General features: G+C 41.8%; 1 protein-coding gene across 3 annotated transcripts in view; it reads left to right on the top strand.

Annotated features, from left to right (window-relative positions):
• Positions 1–17,459, top strand: part of NAV2 (neuron navigator 2) — a 948,472-nt gene that overhangs the window by 892,612 nt on the left and 38,401 nt on the right. For 2 of the 3 annotated variants that reach the window (XM_006892015.1, XM_006892014.1), the window contains exons 21-26: positions 216–239; positions 355–429; positions 6,589–6,672; positions 6,978–7,089; positions 10,514–10,659; positions 13,308–13,480. In XM_006892015.1, coding sequence (XP_006892077.1) covers positions 216–239; positions 355–429; positions 6,589–6,672; positions 6,978–7,089; positions 10,514–10,659; positions 13,308–13,480 — 614 coding nt within the window. Of the gene's footprint in view, positions 1–215; positions 240–354; positions 430–6,588; positions 6,673–6,977; positions 7,090–10,513; positions 10,660–12,895; positions 12,905–13,307; positions 13,481–17,459 lie in introns of all 3 variants that reach the window. The other variant, XM_006892013.1, reaches the window with a different exon arrangement.

Genomic DNA, 17,459 nt, shown 5'->3' with positions numbered 1-17,459 from the left:
CCGGTCTCCTCACACTAGGAAATAGGGTGGTTCCTCACAACCAAGAAACATTGTATCTTCTAATACTATGCTATTTGTATTTGACTCTTTCTGACTGGTAAAGTGATTTAAACCAATTTAGCTAGAGAAATAAACTAGAGAAGATTGCTAGTTCTATGGTTTGGACTATAGTTTGTTACTCAGAGGGGCTAATTTTTCTTTTATTTTCTTTACAGCCAGAAGAAAAGTGCCAGTCAGAGGTAAGGAATAGTTTACTAATTGGATTCCTGCTTTCACTACTATCCTATTTTATTACGCAGCCGGACCTGAGAATGGATTCTCAAAAAAAGTTAACTCTGACCTCTTCATCTTTAGATTCGCAAACTCCGACGGGAGCTGGATGCCTCCCAGGAAAAGGTTTCAGCTCTGACCACTCAGCTGACAGCAAATGTAAGTACAGCCGCGGCGTAGTGACCGCTTGTCTTAATCACCTGCTGCCTCTGGACATCCTAGATGTTTGTATGTTGTTAAGGGTCAAGTCTGCTACTGCTCATAACATCCCTGCCAACAACAGAATTGGAATCTTGCCCTGTCCTACGCCGTCCTCATAATCTTTGCTATGCTGAAACCCCCTATTGTAGTCACTGTGTCCATCCACCTCATGAAAGGTGTTCCTCTTGTTCGATTTCCCCCCAGTACTGTTATCATTTTCTGAGAATTAGCTTCTGCTAATAACATGCCCGAAATATGTGACACAATGTTTCACTATCCTTGCCTCTGAGGTGCGCCCTGGTTGCACTTCTTCCAAAACAGATTTGTTATTTCTTTTGACAATCCATGGAGTATTTTCTACTCTTTGCCAGCACCACAATTCAATGAGTAGGGGCTTCAGAGCCTGGGTGAATGTCAGCTCTCCCAGGGGCCCACTCAGGGAATTTGGGCAAGTCATTTGCTTGTCTTTAAAATGGCAGGGACCTGTTAGGGTTATAATGGGATCAGTCTGGAACTTTTATCTTAGTGGGGCATGAGAGAAAAAAAATTAAAAGAGGAGGAGGAAAGAAACCCAGGTTTCCACAATAGCCAGCTGCTCTGTGATTATAATGCTCAACATCACATGTTCAGGAAGCACTGCCAACCAGCGTTCAATTCAGCAACTGTTTATGTGCCAGCCGTGCCCTGGGCATTGGAGGTTCAACAGCACAGCAGTCACAGTCACTGTTGTCTTAGCATTCCGTCTCCCGTCGAGCAGAGAGACAAAGCAAGCAAATCTGCTGGGACACGTTAACTGTTATGATAGAGACGAAGGGAGGAGGTTGAGGGACTATATAGGCAGAGCACCCACCTAACACTGCCTTAGAGGAGAGGGGAGGAAGTCTCTCCAGCAAGGGAGGCGTCAGGCGGGGCTCTGATGAGTACTGTGTAGAGGAAGAATGTGTGGGGAAGACAGTGTCCTGTCATTTTAATCAAAGAAAACAGTGTGCACAGGCCCAGTGTGAAAGATACTGGTGCAGTTAGAAATGATAAGCAGCTTTGGGTAATTAGAATCCCAGGTTAGAATGAGGGCAAAGAAGGAAGGTGGAGAGAAGAAAGCAGGCAGCAATGAAGAAAGGAAAGGGACAGACTGAGAGTTTGTGCTTTCACCTGAAGTTAGTAAATATCAGGGAGTTTCAGCAGAGTAGTGAGGTGGTCAGATCAGCTCTTTACAGAGATCCTGGACAGAGGATTCAGAGTGCAGGCAGAGGTCTGCAGAGGGCGGGACTGATGCTTAGAAGGTGGAGCTCAACGTGTCAGGCGTGTCAGGCGGTGCTGAGGGTCTCTGAGGCCAGAGACTGAGTTTCCATAGATAAATCTGAGTTTCTATAGATAAGAGTGTGTGTGTGTATGTGTGTGCGTGCTTCTGACATAAAGAAATAAATGATCCTGCTTCACTTTGCAGTTTTGTTAAAATAATGGCTTTTTATTTTTGTTTTTGTTTTGTTTTGTTTTCCTCTATGATATCTTTATTTCTTCTTTTGGCAGTCAAAAGGAAATTCAGTAATCTTCATAATCACCAATTATTCTCCATAATCCTTGTTGACCAACTTTTAGATGCACAGCAGATAATTGAGAAGACCATAGACTGAATTAGTTACTCATTAGTTTTTGTTTTGGGTTTGTTTTTTTCCCCCCCAACAGCTAGGTCAGTGGCTTTATATTTTTATTTTTTAATTTCAATGAACATTTATAGAGATTTTGGATTTTTAGGATTATCTTTCTTTAACCAGAAAATGGAGTCAGTTCTCAGGATTAGTCATTTACCTGGAGTTTTCATCCAGGTAAACTCCCAATTTTTGGATTCCTTGGTGGTGTAAATGATCAACAGGCTCACTTGCTAACCGAAAGGTTAGGGATTTGAATCTATTTAGAAGAAAGACCTGACAAGGTACTTCCTGAAAACGGGCTCCTGGAGGCCCTGTGGGGTAGTCAGTTTTTGATGTACCTGGGTTGCGATCAGTCAGAATCATCTCAACAGCAGCTGGCCAGGATGCAGCTTGAACCTGCGTCCACTCAGGGAGGTAGAACGGAGAGAGGTTAAGCACTTAGTGCTAACTAGAAAGGTCAGCATTTGAACTCATCAGCCAATTCACAGGAGAAAGACGTGCAGTCTGCTTCTGTCAGGCGCCCAGCCTTGGAAGCCCTCCGGGGCGGTTCTCTCCTATTACATGTGATTAATGGATCAGGAATCAACTAGCAATAGACCCATTCATGGAAAGTAATTCTCTTTAAAATACGCATATAAAGTTCCTAGCGCTATGCTTGACCTTAGTGAGTAGCTCAAGTGCTAGCTAATGTCATCATTGTTCAGTCTCTTGATATGTATCGTATTTTGGAGCTCTGATTTTATTTTTTTCCTTCAAAACCAACGTGAATGAAAAATAGTGTGAAACACAATGTAAATAAACTTTGTAAGCAAACCAATAATAAAATATATAAAATGTAAAAAAACACACAACAAACCACCAAACCAAACCATGCCATACTTGACCCCTGCTTATTTATAATACTTTATTTTTTTTAACCTCTTCCACCACCAGTAATGTTTCTGAAAACATATCGGGAACTGATATGAGAACTGAACTTTGAGGCTTAGATCCTAAGGGGTATTTTCTTCTGTGAATAGATGCATCATCTAAGTAGCCAAATACATAAATGAAACTCTGTGACCCGCCTCAGTCCCACTGAGTTAAGGTCTGATGAGTCAAGTCCACACAACCCCAACTGCCTTCCAAGTGATTCTAAAGTTCTGTCCTAGTTTAGAATAATAACCTCCTTCTGAATCACCAACATTATTGACTGGCTTATAAATGAGCCTAGGTTAATTATTACAATGAGCCAGACCCCCGTGAGGCCTTTTGGAAGTCCATTCTCTATTCCAGAAGGGTCAAAATGGGAGCCCTTCCATTATTAGCAAAGTGAGTTTTTGCTCCCCACGAAAGCCATTGAATCAGGTATTGTTTTAAAGTCAATATTTAGTCTTACCACACTCTACAGGCAGGGCCAGCATGTTTTATTGTCTGTCATCTTTCTCACAGGCCAAGCTGTGTTTGTTTTTCTAGGACAAACTACTCAAAGCCACCTTCTCTGGGTGTTTTTGTACCACTCATGTTTGTTTTCCCTGGGAATGTGAGAATGGTGATTGATGAGAAGGTCAGTTGTGTGGCTCTGCACCGGCTTGGAATCACCAGCCCAGCCCATATTTTTGTAGTTGCACTCATGACATAAAAACGGTCCTCAAGTTAGCCAAGCAGAATGAGACCCTCTGCTCTGAACTGGCTGGCTCTTCAGAGTAAGTCTGGTTTCTCGTAGAGCTTACAAAAACACTTCCTCAATTACAGACTTCATGAGGCCAAGTTTTTGTTTTTACTTTTAATGGGAATAGAAAACCTGAGAGCTCGATCATGTGTGGGTGGCAAACAAGCACAAGATGGAAATAAATAGAAATTTAGTCATTCAAGCTTCTTGGTAATTTTTTTCTTTCTGAAATACAAAGATAGTAGTCATTCTTTTACATCCCCATATCCTGACCCATTTCCTTCCCCGCTGTACATAGGACCATCTTCAGTTGATTGACTTTGCTTTTGCTACATTCTGCAGGGTGGACAAAAGCATTTCTCTTTAGTTTAAAATACAGAGGCTTTTTCTCAAATTCTAATAGGGGGAGGATATGCATTTCTTCTTAACATTTCTGTCACAACTTGTCCTGCTCCTTGCCAGCTCCTATGGCTGCCGGACAGAAGACTCAACAGTTGATTCTAGAAGAGGTAGTTTCCACTTAGTTACGCCCTAGTTGATGAAATCTAATAGTAGACCCATTTCACTCTCCTTACATTGAAGTTTGTCCACTGAGCCTCCTGATAGCCCAGGACAAAAGCTTCTCTTCAACCCTGTTCTCATCTTTCTCTTACTCTTCACTACAGACACCATCTGTCCTGTCCTCAAAATATTACAGCAGGCTCGAAATTGCTGTTCTCCAAAGGATTCTCTTCCCCAGTTTTTCTTATCCTCCTGCATCCCTTTGTGTGTCTACCTGCCTTTTCCCTTAAACTCCCATTTAATCTCACTAAAACGTATTTTTGGGCAAGACATTTTATGTGATTGTTGTTATATGCCCATTGAGTCGGCTATGACTCATAGCGACCCTGTGAGCGGTACCTTTCCTATCCTGAGCCAGTCTCACTGTCTCTGACACACCTGCTTGCATTAACCCAGTCACTGTGTAAAATCCAACACATATCTTATAATTGCTATTACCATTTTTTTTTTCTCAAACCTCTTCTTTTTACCTTCTTTTATAATGCTTATTCATAAGGCAGTTCCTTACTAGTTTATCGGAGGGGAAGAGATTGCCCATTTTTCTCCCACCACGTAGCTAGTGGTTTAAACCACGTACCCTTGTGTTGGTGAAATTTCTCGCCACTAAGCCACTAGAGTTCCACAGTATCCACTCAGTCCTGCATTTGGCAGTTCATTACAGGTTTATACAGCATTTTCAGCCGTATCAGTTTAGTGAATACTTCTAGTAATCTGGGGAGAAAAAAGAAAGAACATTTGTCCCCAAGGCCAATTGGATTAGGTGATTTGCTCAGAATTATGGATAATCACGAGAACTAGGATTAGAAATGAGGACCTTCTGTTGTCTTGCCCAGTGCTGTTATTGTCGTCAGTGTTGCTGTTGCTGGGTGCTGCCAAGATGATTTTGATCCATAGAGACCCCATGTGACACTGTTGAACTGCCCCATAGGGTTTCCTGGGCGATGGTCTTTACAGGAGCAGAGCTCCAGATCGTTCCCCTCAGTCCCTGGGTAGGTTTGAACTGCCACCCTTCTGGTTAGAAGTTCAGCACTTAGCACTTGTACAACTAGTACTGCTTCCCTATGCTAAGCGCTTTTTCTTTTCCGTTTTTTATTCGTTCAGCTTGCACTCATTTACTTAGTGGCTACTTTGTGCCAGCACTGTAAATATCAAAGTGAGAAAGATAGATATGGTTTCACTAGTCACCATCTGTCCCTCAGTTAGCAGTTCACCTCATCTCCTGCTCCAGTGCCATTTCTACAAATAGAAGTTGGGGATTAGAATAACTTGGCTGGATCTTTGAGTGTGATCTCTTAAAAATTTCTTAGCATAAGTGTTTGAAAAGGTAGCCATCCTCTATTCTTGGTTTTAACAATGTGGTCAGGATCCTTATTTAGTCAACCAGTGTTTTACTACTTCTCTATGTCCTAGGCAGGCATGGTGCTTGGACATCAAGGTATAGGCAAGAAAACACCATATCTCAGTCTCCATCACATTTCACAATTATGAAATACACAATTTAAAAATTAAATGCAGCTAAATACTGGACGCATCTTGTAATTATAATTGGCAACATGCTTCCTTTCTTAATAGTATATAAAACAATGGAGCATCTGGAGTTGTATTCTAGCAGAGGTGTGTAACAGTGCAGAGGAGCCTGGGGAAAATCTTCACTCCCTTAGGGAAGTGGGGAGGGATTCTCCAAGGAGGTAGCAGATGGGCCTTTCTGTGGCTTTTCATTAACTATGATTCTAACAGACACAGTATGCTAACCAGTTTGGCCTATTGTTCCCCAAATAGGTTCAGTATGAGCCTCTACTATGAATTTGGCCCTTAGTGAACAAAACTTGTCCAACAGTGTACTGGAGGATATAAATCAGCAATCACAAGACTGTGTATTTTTAACTGTTTTACCGCAAAGGATATATCACTAATGCATTGTGACTGTGGAACCAGCCCAGACTGGGTTTGTCATGGATCAGGAGCTATGTTCTCTTGAGAAGGATGTTTGAGAGTGAGTGTGTGTGGGGGAGAGCATTCCAGAAGAAGGAAACGCGCACAAGGGCTGTATGATAGGAAGGAGCACAGTGTTTGAGAGAGTGAAAGATTAGAGCATCTGGACCCCAAAGAGTGGTAGGGCGGGATTCTAGAGGGGGCTGAAGAAGTAGGAGCTAGATCAAGTGACCCATGACGATGTCTGTTTCAGTCCTGAAGATCTAGCACCTCTTAGGTACTCTTGTCTCACAAGGTAAGGTAACTCCTGTCTTTCACCTCCAGGCTCATCTTGTGGCGGCCTTTGAACAGAGTCTTGGAAACATGACCATCAGGCTCCAAAGTTTGACCATGACAGCTGAGCAAAAGGTAAGGCAGAAAGGATGCTTTTCCCACCTCCTACCTCGGTGTTAACAATAGACTGTAAAATAATGCTTTCTTTCATTTCCAATAATTGTATGGCTTTTACTATACTTCTTGAAATGTTGGAATTTAATCATAATCATTCTATTTTTCTGCTCATTTATGTCCACTAAAACCTGATGCACCTTCACATATAAGACAAATGTTCTGCTGACTTTCTTCATTTTCCGCCCTCCTCAGTTGAAGCTAGATTGTTCTTTAGTCTCTGTACGGAATGATTTCAGGATCACCACTTTTTTCCTATCCTGCAGGATTCAGAACTGAATGAGTTAAGAAAAACCATCGAGCTACTTAAGAAACAGAATGCAGCTGCCCAGGCTGCCATTAATGGAGTAATTAACACACCAGAGCTCAACTGCAAAGGTAAAGTCATAAAAACCACCTTGGACTTTTCATCTGGCTCACCTATGACTGATAACAGTGGGATTAGAACAGGCCCAGATTTGTAAAATGTGAGTGTACCAGAATGTTAACTAGGATGAAAAAAAAAGTCAAGTTAAAGCCCTGGAATGGGAGGCTTGGGTGAGGTCTAGTGAGTCCCTGCAAGGACCTGATGTGGGAGACTGCATTATTACCTGGGCTGTGAGGAGCAACACACATTCAGAGCAGCACCGTCAGTTGCCATCTTTGAGCTGAGCACCGCTGTTTTTCACTCTACCGATCCAGAGACTTGGTTCACCTACAGCACACACATTGCTCTTCTTAGGAGGGAGGTTAAATTTCTAGCAGAATATCAAGTTCTGATTTTTTTCTGTTCTGGTGATTATTGCAGTGCATTTACATTTTACAAATTCAGATCTCTTCGGATTTTGCTTCACCGGCCATTACTGAACCAGGAAGAACTGGTTCATAACTCTACTTCAGTTACACCCATCTGCCTTCCCTTATGAGCTCACCTGCAACAGCATATACAGCCTTCATACTAGAGGGTCCAACTCCTAGCCAGTTGGATAAGCAAATGGTTTGGTTTTGGTTACTTCTGGTCTCAGTGCACATGATTATAACAGCTCATCCTCTTCTCTGAAGTTTATCAGAGATAGAAGGAAATACATTTCTATTGACCAGGTCCTTAAAAAGCCTCTATTGTTGTTGTTAGGTACCACTGAGTTGGAATTAACTCATAGCTGACCCTCCAGCAGGTTTTCAGAAGCAGTAAATCATACAGGATGAGAATGCCTATCTTTTACCCTCAGAGCAACTGGTAGATTTCAGCCATGTGCCTTTGAATTGGCAGCAAAACTCCTTACCACTAGACCACCAGAGCTCCCTAGTACTCCACTGGCACTTTGATACTTGCATGTTGATGTTGCATGAACTGACCTGAGTGCATCTCTTATTTGCCCTAAAAGATTGTTTATGAGTCAATTGATTCAAGCTGTGTATTCTAACTCTTTATTTGTTGTTGTTTTGGACCATAGAGTTGAAACTCATTCAGCTGGCCCTCTGGCAGGTTTTCACAGGCACTAAAAGTCTCCCAGAAGATTGCCCATCTTTCTCCAGTGGAGCAAGTGGTGGATTAAAATGATGTGCCTTTGTTTTGGCACTAAGCCACCAGAGGTCTCTGACTTTTATTTAGAAGAAAGAAAGACAGTAAAAAAAAAAAAAAAGAAACAACAACAAAAAACCACAAAAAAATAAAACAATGGGGATTTGTGAGTGACTTACTTCCTGCCTACTGATAAGAAGAGTAATAGCAATAGAAGAGTAATAGCTGTCATTTATGGAACACTTACTATGTTCTAAACATTATGGTGTTTTAAGCATTTAATGACTATGTCCTTATTGTGGTTGTTGATGACCTTTGAGTCGAGCACAACTCATAGTGACCCTATGAACAAAAGGCCTGAAGCCCCTCTACAACTATAGACATTTCTCAAAGTTCATAGAGTTTCTGGAGGTATGATGTTTAAGAAACGGATGTCACTCCTGCTTCCAAACCTGTCATAGTATGCTTTTGTTGTTATGTGTCATTGAGTCACCCGCGATTTATAACCACTCTGTGTACACAAGCTCTAAACCCTTCCCTGTCCTGAGCCAGTCTCACTAATTCTGACACACCTACCCCCATTGCCCCAGTCACTGAATCAATCTGTCTCATCTGGGGTCTTCCTCTCCTGTACTGTCTATGCACCCTTCCAAGCATGATGTCCTTCTCCAAGGACCAGTATCTCCTGGCCACTTGCCCCAAGTATGTGAGACGAAGCTTCAAAATCCTAGCCTCCAAGGAGAGACTTGGTTTCACCCTCTCCAAGACAGACCTATGTGTTTTCTTGGCAGTCCATAGTATGTTCAAGACTCTTCTCCAGCACCACAACTCGAAAGCGTCTATTCTTCTTCTGTCATCTTAGTTATTGTCCAACTCTGAAGCATAACAAGTAATTGGGAAGATGATGGCGTGAATTAGGCACACCTTTGTATCTAGACTGACATCATTGCTCTTCAGTACTCTGGAGAGGTCCATCACAGCAGATTTTCCCAGTGCAATGCATCTTTTGATTTCCTGACTGGTGGTGTTAAGACTGTTGATTGTGGATCCAAACAAGCTAACACCACCTTTATTCTGAGGAGATACTGAATTTTGAGGATGAGTCACTTTCTAAGGCTATGGAATTATAAGCAATTTTAAGTCCAGAAGTGGGACTGTTATGTAACTCTATCTAACTTTATTACAAGTACCCTTAAAAACTAAACTAATAAAATTTTTTTTTAAATTAAAAAAAAAACCCTAACAAAAAACTAGGCTCATGAGGAATACGATAATGTTTTAAATTTTTATTTAAATGAGAGTTTAGAGATCCTATGGGCTTTTCATTCATTCACTCAGACATTTCATTTTATAGCATTAATTATAATTGATTGACTAATTTATTATATTATCTAATCAAACATCTAATCTATTAATTTTTATTCACCCTCTCTCCCATCTCATCCCTTTTAATCCTACAAGATTGAGTCTGTGTGTAAACATTCCCTTAGCTTTGACTGTTAGTGTTCTTATACCATAAAACTTAAGTCCTTCAGCATAATTGTGTAGACTTTATTTCTGTTGTCAGTGTTATATTAGCTATCAAGCCTCCTGAAAGAGGGGTGGTAAGAGTTGAAATGGGAAGGATTAGCAGGAACTGGCAGAGTTAAGGGAGGGAGCCTCCTGGGCAGAAGCACTGACATGTGTGACGTTCTTGTGAGCTGAGTTGACGTTCTCAAAGAACTGCATGAAGGCTAGTGCATCAGGAGTTTAGATAGAGTGCAAAGGAAAAAGACACAAACAACAAAGGTTTCTATTATTTGTATTACCATTTTAGTGCTGTTTAAGACTTAAGAAGGAGTTGAATGGTGCAAACAATACTTTACTTGATTACTAGCTGAAAAGTTAGTAGTTAGGAACATACCCAGAGATACTTAGGAAAACAGACCTCGCAGTAAGCTTCTCAGAGCTTCCTTTAGCACTCTAGAGCACAGTTCGGCTCTGCAGCCCATGGGGTCATCATTAATCAGAACTGATTCAACAGGAGCTGTGCTTTGGAGACCACTGTCCTTAAGCCTCCTCTGATTTGGGTTTTTCAGAGGACAGACAGACACCTCAGTTATTTGGCCAAGAAGGAATACTCCCCACCTTCTGAAGCATCTTAATAAGCATCTTAATACTAGGTAAACAAAAAGTAATGTGTCAGGTGCAAAATACTCCCTAGTACTCAGATATGGTAGTTTAAGAGTTGGTTGTCCCATTTCCTGGGACAAAGCAAAGGACTCAAGTCAGCGCCTGATAGCTTCTGCCTTTGGTCTCCAGGAAACGGTACCTCCCAGACTACAGACCTCCGCATCCGCAGGCAGCACTCTTCTGACAGTGTCTCCAGCATCAACAGTGCCACCAGCCACTCCAGTGTAGGCAGCAACATAGAGAGTGATTCCAAGAAAAAGAAGAGAAAGAACTGGGTAAGTGGACAACCAATGACTCTCTTGGTCCTAACTGAGTCATCTTGGAACCAGTGTCCCTGAAAGATCCCGGATGCTGCCAAGGCTAGCCTTTAACTTTAGAATGTTTGGGAATAGATGCAAGGAAATTTTCTGGGGAGAGATTTTCATGATAAACAGTGCTCTGTCAGCCAAACACTAGGATCTAAAGAATATCCAATATCTTGTATTTTTCTGTTTCATGAAACTCTATGTGAAATACTTGTCTTCCATTCACATATTGTTTCTTTCTTCTTATATGGTAGGTTTGCCACAGATTTTAGATAATAGAACAAAAATACTTTTAGTGCTTTCCTAGGTTCATTCCAAAGTATTTCTTTCATATCACAAGTTAATCATTCTACATGTGAGAGTTAATCCGACATTTTATCCATGTGTTTACCTGGTTACTAGAGAACATCAAGCCAACCTTCTCTGCAGATCTTTTGATCATGCCCTGTAAATTAAAGTTCATGGTGTAGATATTATGAATTAGTGAGTGATTGTAAACTGGGGTTGGTCTAAAAATGGAATTAGTCTCAATTGTAGTTGCTTCTCTATGTTCCATAATCCCAGAGGGCTACTTGAACTTGTTTTCAGTGATGTGTCATCTTGGACAGTTTTACCTTTCTCCTGGGAAATCCCCCCCCCCCTTTTTTTTAAAGTTCTACTGTTTATCCTCAGTGCAAGACTATCCCAAGTCAATCAGAAGTTGGCCAGTGTCCAAAGAGTCCCATTTATCACTGTCAGTAGGGTTATGTTTTCATAGTAGTTTTCATGTCTTGATTCATTTCATATACATTTCAATCATCTTGTGTTTTCTTGGATGGGTGGCGAGGTCTCAGTGATAGAGTTGAGGATTTAGCAACTTTATTAATGACTTGCATTGGAGGCAGGCTAAAATGCCAATGTGACCCTCTTTTTATTGTGATTAAATTTTTAAAATACTAATTATTTTTGTCAACTCAACTGCTATTTCTAAACAGGTGGCATTATTTCATAGTTCTATTTTTAACACACAGTTGATAAATATGGTCCAATTTCATTATCAAAGTCATGAAATAATTGTTTTCTCTGCTAAATAGCTGTTTTCAGTCTTATTTGATTCGGCGGGGGGTGGGGGCGGGGGAAACGAATTTATTTTGCTTTTAGGCAATTCTTGGCTGCCAGCAAAACCAGGGAAGATAAATAATTTGTCTCTTCAGATAATCCCAGAGTTTAATTCCATCTAATCTTTGCAATCTGCACTTTTACCTGATATTTTACCAGAGGTAATGGCAAAGACTTAGGTGGATGGTTTGATTGCCAAGTCTATACCATTCTGTAGAAATCTGATTAAAATAGTAAAGAGAAATGAGATTTAGGTTCCTCTTCTAAACTTTGTAGTTTGTTACTAATGAGACAGTTAATGGTAGAAAAATGTCATCCATTTTTTTTTTGAATGACCTGTTTTCTGAACTTATCAACTGCCAAGAAAACCCTCAGGACATAATTTTCAGAAGGAGGAAGACTTTCATTCAAAAAACTTGATTTTCAAAAGACCTTTATTCAAGATGACACATTGTTTTGGGTCTAGAAAATATATGCTTATTATCACAGCTTTCAGAGAAGACATTGAACTTTGATTCTTTGTATTCTTAGTAGAATTTTTAGATCCATCTTGTCATTTGGGGAATTTGTGATATACGAGTTCCTTTTTCCCCAATACAATGAATAAATTTATCCGTTTCTTGAGTTACAAGAAGTCTAGTTCTCGATTTATTGTTATTTTGTCTTTTCTGTATTCAAGGATTGTAAGAACTTCTTAGTAGGTCTGTCAGAGTAGATGTACCATGTTGCTATCAGGAAAACAAGTGCAGCTACTAGAGCTGAGAATAATAGCACACTCACCTCCCCAATCCCAAATTAATTCATTAGGTACAGAGAGGTGACTGCTAAGATAGGGGGAAGGAGCAGCCATTTCAACCAGCCAGAGGAAGCCGGAAGGATTTAGATGTGAGGGACTCCTCAACCTGCTATTTCCTTCCTTTCCTGATGGAGGATGGTGCCTTACTGCTTTTAAAGATTCATATTCCTACCAGAAGCCTCCTCTGTGTGTGGTGTTATTAGCCATGTTGTGTCTGACCAGTCCAGAGCTTTCCCTGTCACTGGCTTTCTCTGTTAAAAATTGTCTTTTTTCCTTCCCCTTCCCCATTTTTGCTTGCATTTTCTCTGGCAGGTCAATGAGGTAAGCGAGACCAACTTTAATCTCAGATGCCAAGCTAACCCATCCACCAATACGACTAATCTCATCTGCATCCGCCACCGTTGTCTGGGCATCCCGCTTTGTTGCCGTGTAACCTCATCTTCCCTCCATCCATCTGCTGAGCTAGGCTCTGTCTTGCTGTTTGGCATCTAGTCTTGAGCCCAGAGTAGGCATGGAATGTTACCACAGGTCCAGTCCTTTGAGCTGCCCACACCAGATAACTCTTCTTCCCTAATGCACTGATATGAGAGAGCTGTTGGGGACGTTTTCCACTGGTGGGGGAAATACGGGGAGGATTAATTGCTCCTTTATCTGCATGTTTCCGTTGTGCCAAGCCCTACGCCTGTCTGTAGTCCTGGCCAGACTGACAGTCTTATATATTCAGTTACGCAGCTCCTTCAAGCAAGCTTTCGGAAAGAAGAAATCTCCAAAGTCAGCGTCTTCGCACTCAGACATCGAGGAGATGACGGATTCTTCTTTGCCTTCCTCACCAAAGTTACCGCACAACGGCTCCGTGGGTTCCACTCCACTGCTGAGAAATTCTCACTCCAACTCTCTGTAAGTCTCTCTGTCAGGTAACCCTGCTCAGATGACACCTTTGGCCCCTAAGAATCTGCTCAAACAAGAATGAGTTGGCACAATGCCATTTGCTCTTTGGAAAGCCCCTATGTTTAACTCAAGGAGCTCAGATGACCTTGTGGATAAGGATTTGCACCATCCACTCAAAGATAAGCAGTTTGAATCTACCAACTGCTTCACACAATCTCCTTCTGTACCATGTACTGAAAACCCCCTGGAGGGTCAGCTATGAGTTGATTCTGATGAACATTAATAGGATTATGCATGTCCTTTCAGTTCTGTGAGACTGGCCTTGGACAAGTCACTTAACCTGACTTTATTTCTGTTCCTTTCCATGTCAAATTCAAATAATTAGTGACCGCCTTGTCCTAAGGATTGAACAAGATAAATGAATGGGAAAATATCTATAATCATCTTGATGTGAGAGGAGATAGGCTATTCATGTTGGCAATTATTGATAAAATTTTTATTTACTTGGGTAACAGAAGCCCTGGTGACAAAGGGCATATACATAAATCTGCTAATCAGATATTCTCAGCTCCAGTCTGCCAGCAGGTCTGCAGGCAAAAGCTGTACCATTTACTCTCCTAAAGAGCTGTAACCTTGGAAACTTGATGGAGGGAACTGATGATAACAGTCAATTTGGTTTTGGGTGAAAAAAACTTAGATTTTTCTCTTCTTTGATCAAAATTTGGTGTCCACTATTTCTCTGAGGTTATAACTCAGAAATCAAATACTTATGAAACGGACATTCACTGGTATTTCTTTTTAGTGAAAGATTCTATTATTAGCCATAAAATGATTCATCTCTGTGAAGCCACCCTAGTAAACTGAAAGTGAGTCCGTCTCTCCATGTCTCTTCAGGAATGCTGCTGGTTTTATTGAAGCGAGACACTTTTGCTTACTTGACATTAGTGTAGGTGCTTCGGCCCTTGCCTGTTACTTACAATGAGGAGAAGATCCACATGCTCTCATCCCACTCATTTGGTCGTCAGATGGCATTAGAATTGACATTGCTCATCTTTCTCTGTTATGACTCCCAGCACCAGCCTTATTGGAGACTAGATCAGAGCCTGTTATAAAGCAATATTTTTATAAAGCAAGATTTTAAATAGTAACTCATCAAGAGTAAACATCTGATAACATCCTCAAATTACATACTGCAGAACTGTACACAGTACATTTTATTAATGGTGGTGGTGGTGGTGGTTGTTATGTGCCGTCAAGTCGCTTGCGACTCATAGCGACCCTATGTACAACAGCCCTAAACTCTGCTCTATCCTGTGCCAATTGCACTGTCTCTGACACTCCCATCCCGATTATCCCAGTCACTGAATCAATCCACCTCATAGAGGGCCTTCCCCTCCTGCGCTGTCCCTCCACCCTACCAAGCATGATGTCCTTCTCCAAGGACCAGTCTCTCCTTACAACATGTCCAAAGTATGTTAGATGGAGCCTCAGAATCCTTGCCTCCAAGGAGCCACCTGGTTTAACCCTTTCCAGGATGAATCTGTTTGTTTTCCTAGCAGTCCATGGTACTCTCAATACTCTTCACCAGCACCACAGCTCAAAGGCATCAATTCTCCTCCTTGGTCATTGTCCAACTCTCTGATGCATAACAAATGATTGGGAAGGCCATGGCCTGTATCAGATGCACCTTAGTCTCCAGAGAGACACTATTGCTCTTCAGTACTTTGGAGAGGTCCCTAACAGCAGACTTTTCCATGGCAATGAGCCTTTTTATTTCCTGGCTACTGGTGCCAAGAGTGTTGACTGTGGAGCCAAGCAAACTAAAGCTGTGAACAATCTCAATCTCTTCACCATCCACCCTGATGCTGCCAATTGGTTCAGTGGTGAGAATCTTTGTCTTCTTAACATTGAGCCTCAGTCCATATTGGAGGCTGCAGTCCTTGACCCTCTGCAGCAGGTGCTTCAGGTCCTCCTCGGTTTCAGCAAGCAGGGTTGTGTCATCTGTATAACGCAGATTGTTGATAAATCGTCCACCAATCTTGACCCCCCATTTCTCCTTATTAATGGTAAGATGTATTTTTTACAAAAACTGAGTGTTGCAAGTGTGATTCAATAGAACTCAACTGTGTAGTAACTTGGGGTCATGACTTCTATGCAGTTTTACTTGTAAACATACACTCAGATTCAGCGCTGTTGTCTGTTCCAACTCGTAGCAGCCCTCTTTCAAGTTTTCAAGGCTGAAAATCCTAAAACAGGAGAGGTCTGCCCATCTTTCTCTCTCAGAGCAGCTGGTAGATTCCAGCCATCAGAGAGGCAGCCTATTGATTAGCAGTGAGACAGATTAGAGCACTAGAGCCTGATCAGAATCTCATTTTACTTCATTAGATTAGCAGCTCTTCTTTGAGCGAACACCTGGGGACATGGCCACAGTGCACTGTAATTCTACACGGGTAAGGGTGACAGTCCGAGTCAGACAAGGGAGAGGACCTCTGGAGGACTGGACCCCATTGTGTCTCTCCACAGTCCTGTGTATCTTCTTGTATGAATGACAGGTGAAGAATGGAAGGGGTGTTCATCTTATTTGATCTGCAGGCTGCCTGTGAAGTGAAAAAAAAAAAAAGAATAAGTTGACTGTGACTCTAACATATGTCATCGCCCGCCCAGTTGTGTCCTGACTAGGAAAAAAAAGAAGTCATCACTATTCTTTGTTTTATTGGTTGGAACTTTTAAAAATAGCAGTCTGAACCAAGCACTGCTCTTAGAGGTTTTGAAGAGAAAACTAAGGAGATTTTATCCTGAATCCCACTCCCAGGAAAACTTGGCTTCGCTTCTGTGCCAGGCACCATATTAGCTCTGCTTTCAAAAGTGGTCAAGGTCAATCTAAGGAGGTGGATCCTACTTTCCAGGGTAGAAGAGAAACTTCAAAATAAAGAAATCTCCAAATAAGCTCAGAGAAGTAGAGAGTGTTCAGGGCTAATGCAGTGACTTAACTCAGCAGGTTAACGTACAGACTATGTTGGTAGCAACTTGAAATTGGGTGATTATTTACGAGTCTTTCGAGCTGAGAGCTGCATGGCAAGAGACTTCAGTGTTAAGTCTGGTCTGTCACACTAGTTGTTTCCACTGACTCCTGCCCAAGGCTTTAGGGCTTGGCATCCTGAGCTTTATTTCTGGTTCATTCCAGATATTCCTACTGGACAGGAAGCTGAGTAGATGGTCACGTGAGCACCCAGATTCATTCCTTCTTGTGGGCTGACAAGTCCTCTCCCCAGTTCTTTATGTCCATCCAGCAGATGGGGTGGGGAGGAAAAGACGAGTCCAGAGTAGGTTTTTGTTGGCTGAACCTGGAGGCAGCACACAGCATCTCTTTCCACGGACCAATGACTAGGCCTCAGACCACATCAGCTGTAGGGCAGTGAAATAAGACAGCAGTGAGGTGGTGGTGTGTTGCTCTGTAGGACTGAGAAAGCAGAAGAGTGAACTCTCGTCCAAACCACTTTCCCCATAGGGATTGGGTGGAGCCGGCACTCGGCTCCCGGGCCCTTTTCTGACATTCCACAGCATCCAGAAGACTGGAGATGTTTGTTTGTGTCTCATTTTCCAAAGGGTGGGCAGAGAGCACATACTTATTTCCAACCTTGAAAGGTTTGTAAGAATGTGCAAACGTAGATGTGAGAGGGAGTTCAAAGCAGAAACTAACGGCAGAGAGACTGGGGTTTAGAATGAGCCCAGACCTGTGGGTGAGAGAATAGCAGCTGTGGGGAGGCAATCATTTTCCACATTCAAGGTATTTAAAATTAGGTATGCTACCAGCCTTTTTCTCCAGTGTTTCTTTCACAGATGTAATCAATCTGATTCCTATGCATACCATCAGGTGAAATCCAGGTATATAACCTGCGTTTATGTCTCTTAAAAAATATATTTGCTATGAATAAGTCATTGATTGTGCAAAATTCGATCATTCTCTCTCCAGCTCCATTTCTGTCAC

This window comes from Elephantulus edwardii, unplaced genomic scaffold, assembly GCF_000299155.1.
Source record: "Elephantulus edwardii isolate Elephantulus edwardi_28Jun2011 unplaced genomic scaffold, EleEdw1.0 scaffold00109, whole genome shotgun sequence".
Taxonomy (NCBI): Eukaryota; Metazoa; Chordata; class Mammalia; order Macroscelidea; family Macroscelididae; genus Elephantulus; species Elephantulus edwardii.
The sequence above is the reverse complement of the archived record's forward strand: the minus strand, read 5'-3'. Positions and strand labels throughout refer to the sequence as shown.